Genomic DNA, 9,565 nt, shown 5'->3' on the forward strand with positions numbered 1-9,565 from the left:
CTCCCATTTGGTTGATGTTGTTGAGGTTATTAGTATCAGTGAAGTTAATGTGATAGTTAGTTCTATGACGAAGAGATTATTTATACTCGGTTATTTTTATGCACCCAGTAAGACTCGTACATACTTCTAACTAGAATACAATATCGATATTTGTTGAATCCGGTAGCGGTACAACCCTAGTAATGGCAGCCATTTTAGTTACGACTGCAGACTGACAGTAGGTGTGCACGTTTTTTTCGTGACATTTCCTGTCCCTATAGTTATATGTCAATGCTGAGAGCAAATGGCTTATGGCAACCCTTCATCAAATGTCATAACAAAGCAATGTGTGGTGTTTTGGTTTTAAGGTTATGATATCTTAAGAAACACAAATAATATCCAAAATGGGTCTTACAAAGCAATATTTACGCTATGCGCCCAGTGGGACCTTTAATGTTATAGCTAGTGCTGACTGTAACAGTGCCCATGTGTCTCTAAATGGCGTGAGCGGTCGCTACATAGCTGTTGGTGCTTGCGAACATGTTGTGATTTGGGATATGAGGCTTGGCGAGAAGGTAAAGGATTTGTAAAAATACAGCTTACAATTGTTAAAACTGTTACACTTTATCTCAATATTCGCATAAACCCTAAAATTTCGAATGTTTATTTTATTTTGTACGATTCAAAATTTCAAAACATGGTTAATGTTTTCAGGCACAAGTGCTTCCTGGAGAGAACGTAGTAGTGTCACAGATAGCAGCCAGTCCTAGCGGGAACCACGTAGCGGTCGGCTACGTAGACGGCAACATTAATGTGTTTGAATTGGTCAACAATGAAATAGTGTGTGTGTTTGCTGGACACAAGTCTGCTGTGACATGCTTGCAGTATGATGAGCAGGGACACCGCTTGGTGTCAGGGGCTAAGGTAAGTTATTTGGATGAAGATATACTTCATGCTTTCATTTATAAACATTTACACATTCTATTAATTTACACATTCATAATCGCATTTTCAAAAAAAAAGCTCAGTTATGCTGATCAATTTTATATTAAGTACATTTGAGTGGGCTTTAATTAAAGGTAAACAATCTTCATTGCAGCTAAAAAATAACAATTGCTAATACAATCATCATTTTAAGCACTAGTTTATTTGTTTTCATGTGGATAGATGTATGTATGTTTTATATCCATGTTTTTTTGCAGGATACAGAAGTAATCCTATGGGATGTGGTCTCAGAAACAGGCAAGGCTCGGTTCAGTGGCCATAAAGGGGCCATAACTAGTGTACTATTCATTAATGGTAAGAACTGCGTTGTCAGCTCTTCCAAGGACACATTTGTGAAGTTCTGGGACATAGAGACTAAGCATTGCTTCAAAACTTTAGGAGGACATCAGATGGAAGTAAGTTCAAAATTTAGTGATAAATACCTAAGATCGTTAAAGAATTTATCTACTATATACAGTAGTGTAAATGAACCCCTTGTAGACACGCAGACACAATTGATTTTCTATTGTTCTCTAATTAGCAGCATTAAAGCAGTTAATATTCTGTCCCATGTAAATAATTATTTAATGAAAGGTGTCTGATGTCATATGCAACTAATAAAAGTTAACTATACTAACCCCAAAAGTTACAAATTGTTAGCAATAACATAATTCATAAGACGCCACAATATTTCACCATACATGTGGCTTCAAGTATACCATCAAAGCTAGCCTTAGATATATCTTAGATATATATCTATTAATTATGCATTACATTTTTTTTAAGGTATGGTCAGCAGTACTTCTGAAAGAGGAAAGGTACCTCGTTACCGGCAGCATGGACCAAGAGTTGAGAGTGTGGAAACTGAACTGGACGGCTGACGTTAAAGATGAAGAGAAATTATCAAGACAACTGGAAATAGTCAAACTGGAAGAGACGGACAATCTTGAGGACTCTTCTGTATGTATTTTTAAGTGTTATAGTAAAAGTATTTGTTTTCTAAATCATATTTATGCAATTAATTACTGACTCTTTCTATTCCACTGCATACATCACAGTATTATTATAAAAACAACAACTTATGTATGTATGTCATGTGTTCATGTGCAAGCAGCTGGTGGTATACTGATGAAATGGCATAGCATACATATAGCTCAAACATCAGAATAACATTTACAGGCTATTTTTTATCCAGATGCGGTAAATAATTCTTTCAGATAGCAGATAAACCTAGTCTATCAACATTAGCGAATGCAAAACTAAACACTCATTTTGTTTCTAGGTCTTACAATGTCATCAAGTCGGCACCCTAGTAAGAGGAGGTAAAGGCCGCGTGGTAGGCCTCTCCACAGACCCGGGAATGAGCGTGTTGGCATGTCACGGTACTGACGCCCTATTGGAACTCTTCTCCTTTTGCTCTGATGAAGAAGCTAAGATGAGGATGGATAAGCGGATTAAGAAGCAGAGAAAGAAATTGGCGTAAGTTCTAAGTTATTGTGTTTTAAAAGTCAAAACTCTTTATTCTGTGTTCACAAGTTACAAAGGTGTATAATGGTAAAAGTCATAAGGTGTTACTATGTACAGAATATTGTTCATGGCGATTTGGTTGCAAAATCACATTAGGACAAGTTTTACATTGGGTTAAAATATGAATAGATGTCAATTTAATACCTTATTCAGTTCACTTATGATCTAAATTGCAATTACCTGTACCATTCTTGTAGAAAATTAAAAGAAGCAGGCGAGGCCGACGTTGAAACAACAGAAGTGCCAGAGTTACTAACACTGACTGATGAAGTGAAGCGCCTCACTTCAATCAAACTGGATGCTAAGTTGAAGTCTACCACATTACTGCTTGGTACTACTGGGGAGTTGCGTGTTGGTGTTACTTTAGCTAATAATACTGTTGAACTGCATAGCTTGAGGATTGGAGACGGGAGTGAAGGTTAGTGCTGAGTGCCGTGCAATGTTTGTCAATATTATCAGTTGTAATATTGTCATATAAAACATCTCCTTTGTATAATTATCATCATGTATATCATGTATATGTTATGGACCAAGTGATAAATTGGGCAGTATACATAATGCCCGGTCATTATGAATAATGCCCAATATGAGAGTGCAATTTGATAATAATTATTCAAACAATCAAATTGACCGGGCACTATACATATTGCCCGTGACCTTTTGGGCAAAGTAATACAAATATATTAAATTTCATTTTTTTTATTGTTATTGACATTTAACTTAAAATAAACTAAATATAAAACATCCCGTATCAATTGACAGAGCATAGAAGTAAGCATGCAACATGCAGCAAGCATGGCTTCTGTCACGGCTCCGGCGCTGCGGGGCTCCGGCGGTCCCATGCGAGCTTATCGTCGCAGATGGTTTTCACGCTCGCCGCCGCGGCTGAGGCTGGCCGGCGGAGCCGGCCAGCAAGCCGAAGCTGCGGTGGCGCTGAAACTACCTGCGCCTCAGCTCGCAGGCCGCCTCGCCCCTCCGCGCCTACGCGGTTTTGAATTGCACTCTAGGGGTAGGGCAGACAAGACTACGTGGAGTCGGTTTTGCAGCGATTCGCTTTCGTCACTAAGTTCCGTTTTTAATACAATGTTTTAAATCCAAATTAAATTCTACCATAAAAAAACGAGCCAAGAAAAATGAGATCAAGAAAAACGAGGCCGAGTTAGTAAATTAGATGACAATTGTCCAATTAATAATTTAATTTTGTGGCTAGACTTATAATTTCCCATTAAAATAGAACATATAATTTAAAACAATAATCATAAAATATGTAGCAAGTAACAGGATGTATTTATTAGAACAACTGCTACCCTCGCACCGCATAAAATATAGCTTTATTATCAAATTGCCCAACTATCATGTAGCAATATAATAATACCCGTGCAATGTGATAAATAATGAAGTTAAGATAGTTATTAATCACTTGGCCCGATAAAGCTAGACATTATTCATAATGCTCGGGCATTATAAATAATGCCCGAATTAATCACATGGTCCATAACATATACAAAAACACCTTATACATGATGTTCCCTGACAAACTTCTTGCATCAATCAATCCCCTTCAATGGAGACTTTTTTTGCAGTTCAATGTTTAAAACAAATAACACAACCGGGTCATCAAAAGGAGCCAAGATGTGTGGCGATTAGTTCCGACAATTTGGCTGTTATTTCGGCGTCCGCTGATTCTGTCAAACTTTGGAGCAGGTAAGTTACTTCTAGTGCTTCTAGCCTGTCGAATTATATTATTGCCTGACGTGATGTGTGTGAACAATGCCATAATGATCTACTAATTAAAGCGATTTTAAAAACGGAATCTTCGAATTGTTTAACTTACCGACTTGTGTTGCTGACAGTTTTATCGATAAAACGTACTCATAATTTAGCAAACTACACGCAAGTTATCAATTCTTCATTCAGATCGACACAAGCCTGCCTTCGTACAATCCCAATGCCATCGTCACGACCATGCAGTATTTGCTTCGCACCGGGTGACCGACACGCGCTAGTGGGCTGCGCTGACGGCTCGCTGCTGCTGCTGGACGTGGGCGCCGGCAGGGTGCTGGAGCAAGTGCCCGCACACACCGCCGAGTGCTCCACTGTGGGACTCACGCCGGACATGGTGAGTTACTCGTACAATACCAGTGCTATCGACACGCGCTAGTGGGCTGCGCTGACGGCTCGCTGCTGCTGCTGGACGTGGGCGCCGGCAGGTGCTGGAGCAAGTGCCCGCACACACCGCCGAGTGCTCCACTGTGGGACTCACGCCGGACATGGTGAGTTACTCGTACAATACCAGTGCTATCGACACGCGCTAGTGGGCTGCGCTGACGGCTCGCTGCTGCTGCTGGACGTGGGCGCCGGCAGGTGCTGGAGCAAGTGCCCGCACACCGCCGAGTGCTCCACTGTGGGACTCACGCCGGACATGGTGAGTTACTCGTACAATACCAGTGCTATCGACACGCGCTAGTGGGCTGCGCTGACGGCTCGCTGCTGCTGCTGGACGTGGGCGCCGGCAGGTGCTGGAGCAAGTGCCCGCACACACCGCCGAGTGCTCCACTGTGGGACTCACGCCGGACATGGTGAGTTACTCGTACAATACCAGTGCTATCGACACGCGCTAGTGGGCTGCGCTGACGGCTCGCTGCTGCTGCTGGACGTGGGCGCCGGCAGGTGCTGGAGCAAGTGCCCGCACACCGCCGAGTGCTCCACTGTGGGACTCACGCCGGACATGGTGAGTTACTCGTACAATACCAGTGCTATCGACACGCGCTAGTGGGCTGCGCTGACGGCTCGCTGCTGCTGCTGGACGTGGGCGCCGGCAGGGTGCTGGAGCAAGTGCCCGCACACACCGCCGAGTGCTCCACTGTGGGACTCACGCCGGACATGGTGAGTTACTCGTACAATACCAGTGCTATCGACACGCGCTAGTGGGCTGCGCTGACGGCTCGCTGCTGCTGCTGGACGTGGGCGCCGGCAGGGTGCTGGAGCAAGTGCCCGCACACCGCCGAGTGCTCCACTGTGGGACTCACGCCGGACATGGTGAGTTACTCGTACAATACCAGTGCTATCGACACGCGCTAGTGGGCTGCGCTGACGGCTCGCTGCTGCTGCTGGACGTGGGCGCCGGCAGGTGCTGGAGCAAGTGCCCGCACACACCGCCGAGTGCTCCACTGTGGGACTCACGCCGGACATGGTGAGTTACTCGTACAATACCAGTGCTATCGACACGCGCTAGTGGGCTGCGCTGACGGCTCGCTGCTGCTGCTGGACGTGGGCGCCGGCAGGGTGCTGGAGCAAGTGCCCGCACACACCGCCGAGTGCTCCACTGTGGGACTCACGCCGGACATGGTGAGTTACTCGTACAATACCAGTGCTATCGACACGCGCTAGTGGGCTGCGCTGACGGCTCGCTGCTGCTGCTGGACGTGGGCGCCGGCAGGTGCTGGAGCAAGTGCCCGCACACACCGCCGAGTGCTCCACTGTGGGACTCACGCCGGACATGGTGAGTTACTCGTACAATACCAGTGCTATCGACACGCGCTAGTGGGCTGCGCTGACGGCTCGCTGCTGCTGCTGGACGTGGGCGCCGGCAGGGTGCTGGAGCAAGTGCCCGCACACACCGCCGAGTGCTCCACTGTGGGACTCACGCCGGACATGGTGAGTTACTCGTACAATGCCAGTGCTACGCCCTAGTGTCTGATGTCTACTGTCACTTTAATAGTCAGCGAGGTCTCACTACCTAGTCACGCTAATGCGTCAGCAGAACTTTTGATCGAGTCCCTAAATCAAACCATGTTTGTCACGCTAAACGTACAACCAATCCCAGAACCACTCTTGTTATCAAAATGTCTCAAAGCTATTTTATGAGTTCTAAATACTGGAAGATATAATCTGTTTTTCTTTTCAGCGTGGATGCTTTTCGGGTGGCGGCGATAAGACCGTGAAACTATGGCAATTTGAACTGATACCCGATCCGACTGGAGAATCTAAAGCTAAGGTAACAAAAAAATAACTTTTGAAAAATCTATATCGATGTATATTTTTGACTTCCGATAATGATTTGTACGATATATTTCAGGTCCTGTCACTCTTGCATACAAGAACATTGGAGCTCGAAGAATCAGTGTGTGCAGTGAAAATAAGTCCAAACAACAAGTTCATAGCAGTCGCTCTGTTAGATTCTACTGTCAAGATATTTTTCCTCGATACTTTTAAGGTTTGTTATGCTCACAGATTATGAATCTTAAACTTACGGAAATAAGGGTCTCTTTTTATGTCGGTAATCAAATATTTAAGGACCCTTCTCAATATTTAAGGTCCATGTGTTTGTTTCCATTATGGTTGAAAGAATTGAAAAGCCAAAAAAAAAACTGAAAACTCAACTTCAACTTATAAAACAGGTTTTAACAGTTTAGACAAAATTATGCCTCATACTTGTAATATCTCCACAGTTCTACCTATCTCTCTACGGCCACAAACTCCCAGTCCTCTGCCTGGACATAAGCTACGATTCCAACATCATCGCGACCGGCTCAGCTGACCGCAACGTCAAAATCTGGGGCATGGACTTCGGAGACTGTCACAAGTCTATCTTCGCTCACAACGACTCTGTGACGTCATTGCAGTTTGTCCCTTCGACGCATTACTTCTTTACGACGTCGAAAGATGGGAAGGTGAAGCAGTGGGATGCTGATAGTTATGATAATATTATTACTTTGAATGTAAGTGTTGTTTTTTTTTTGTTTTATTGTTATATGGTTTTGTAAAAGTTTGTAGTTTTAGGTAATTTTACGGATATTAAAAATTTTAAGTTGCGTCCTAAAACATAAAGTTATAGGTATAATGTACCTAAGGTTTTTGCGTTAAAATGCTTCTAGCATTTACGAATTGTTGTTTATTATGTTTAAACTCTTAAAAAAAAAGAAATAAATCAGACGACAATGTAACCTAAATAAATCGGAAAAAAATATGAACATCTAAAGTCTGTACCTCCTATTTAGAAGTCGGTTAAATTACTACTTTATTCTACGTTTTCTCATTTAAATTTGACACTATAAAAATAAAATATCATACATCAAATACAAAAACTTCGTTCCTCAACCCAGGGTCACGCAGGCGAGTGTTGGAACATAAGCGTTGGCGCGGGCGGACTACACGCGGCGTCGTGCGGCGCCGACCGCGCGCTCCGCCTGTACGCGCGGACGGACGAGCCGCTCGTGCTCGGCGACACGGATGAGCAGGAGGAGGGGCTCGCTACTGGGGAGACACATGTATGTAGCTACTGTCTATTGTGACATTGGTATCATTACTGATGAAGACTCATTTTTGAACTGTAAAATATTTTTTTTCGTGCCCGTTTCAAAATACAGCAGTACTAGCAGGGGTCGTGAATCCATACCGCCGATTCTTTCCGAAATATATGGACGCTTCGATACACACATACATTTTAAAACACTCTATATCCTATAACTAGAAATACCCGTTTCCTCATTTTCTCCTATTTTGCAAGATTCTTTTATTTTCATTATTTTAAAAAAACAACTCTCCAATCTGTTGACAGGCACCAGTCCCAGGCTTACCCGGTCTTACAATGCCAACAAAGAAAACTATCGGAGCCGAAAAAGCTGTAAGTACAACAATTTTCTTTCACAATGATTTATTCCTTTATTCCTTGTCTATATAAATATCTGATTGCTATTGTTATTTTTCAGGCGGATTCCATAATGGAATGCTTGTCAGTCGGCGCTGAGTACAAACGCGAGTTGGCTGAAGCGCGAGGGCAGTTTGTTCAGCCGCCTCTGCTAATGGCTGCTTATAACTGCACCACACCTGAAAACTTCTTAGTGGAAATTATCAAGAGGATAAGGGCTAGGTTTGTTTCTCGACTTTTCTTTAATAGTCAGTAGATTGGATGTGATAATATAATTTTACATGAATATATTTATTTTGCTGAATTTTACCTAATATAAGTATCAAACAAACCATACTTGACAATCCGGCCTTTACATCCTTAAAAAACCGGGACAGAAGCACCAACTAAATTACTAGTTGCTCTATCTTTTTCCCTTCCCATTCTGTCATTGTAGTTACGATAAGTTGCCATAACCTAAAAGATCTTAAATGACCATGGACATTTCTAATTACAGTGACCTAGAAGAAGCATTACTCCTGATTCCATTCAGCGTAGCCTGCGACATCGTAAAGATGTTACCAAAGTTACTGGACCGCGGCGATAACACAGAGTTATTCTGTCGGCTCGCGATATTCCTGTTGAAAATACACCACGCACCGCTGGTGGCTAATCAAGCGTTGTTGAAGCACATGATACAGATACAGGCTAAGGCTACTATGAGGCTGAATGAGTTGAGGGTGAGTTCTTTTCTGCAATTCTGTATAAATAAATAATTATAACAGATAAGTCTTGTGGAATGTTATGTATTTATTTTTAAATTTCAACACCTTTTCTTCGTATCCCATTGTCCTTTATATCTTTCTGAAATATTTCCATATTTTATACAGGACATGGTAGGCTACAACGTACACGCACTGCAGTGGTTACGCCGCGAGGCAGAGGCGGCTGACAGCGAGCAGTTGTTCCGAGAAGCTTTCACAGAGAACAAGAAGAGGGACAAGCGGAGACGCGCCAGATTAGCTGTCAAACGACCCATTGTTACTGTCACTTAGTTTTAAGATATTAAAATAAATATGGTTAACTTTTTGTATGGGTTTTATTTTGTGTCGTGTAGGGTTGTAAGCAGTGGCGGCTGGTGGGTTATCGAACTGGTGGTGCACATGACTTAAATCTTAAAATTCCTCAAAACAACAATTGATATAAAATATGTTTATTTTTAAATTTTTGTTATTTTCTTTAATATAATCAATGTTTATACTCATTTCAACTGATACTTAACACAGTACAGAATAAAAAAGTTCAATTATAACAATAGTTCAATTATAGAATCAAAACAATTACGAAAATAGTTATCAATAATTAACGCGTCGCACATGCAAAGTTGTCAATCAATCATGGCTGCCGTCGCCTCGCGCCCATGCCGGCCGGCCCAATTCGTCATAG

At 42.7% G+C, this 9,565-nt stretch overlaps 1 protein-coding gene across 1 annotated transcript; it reads left to right on the forward strand.

Moving 5' to 3' along the window:
- Positions 1 to 305: 305 nt before the first annotated feature.
- LOC135118621 (WD repeat-containing protein 3-like) lies at positions 306 to 9,208 on the forward strand. The gene is made up of 16 exons (XM_064041096.1): positions 306 to 554; positions 694 to 903; positions 1,182 to 1,379; positions 1,750 to 1,923; positions 2,246 to 2,442; positions 2,688 to 2,908; positions 4,074 to 4,194; positions 4,408 to 4,609; positions 6,398 to 6,487; positions 6,569 to 6,706; positions 6,942 to 7,211; positions 7,596 to 7,760; positions 8,051 to 8,116; positions 8,202 to 8,362; positions 8,637 to 8,859; positions 9,010 to 9,208. Exons 1-16 carry the CDS (start codon positions 384 to 386, stop codon positions 9,172 to 9,174), a joined length of 2,772 nt encoding a protein of 923 aa, XP_063897166.1. The 5' UTR covers positions 306 to 383; the 3' UTR covers positions 9,175 to 9,208.
- The last annotated feature ends 357 nt before the right edge of the window (positions 9,209 to 9,565 follow it).

This window comes from Helicoverpa armigera, chromosome 2 (assembly GCF_030705265.1).
Source record: "Helicoverpa armigera isolate CAAS_96S chromosome 2, ASM3070526v1, whole genome shotgun sequence".
Lineage (NCBI taxonomy): Eukaryota > Metazoa > Arthropoda > Insecta > Lepidoptera > Noctuidae > Helicoverpa > Helicoverpa armigera.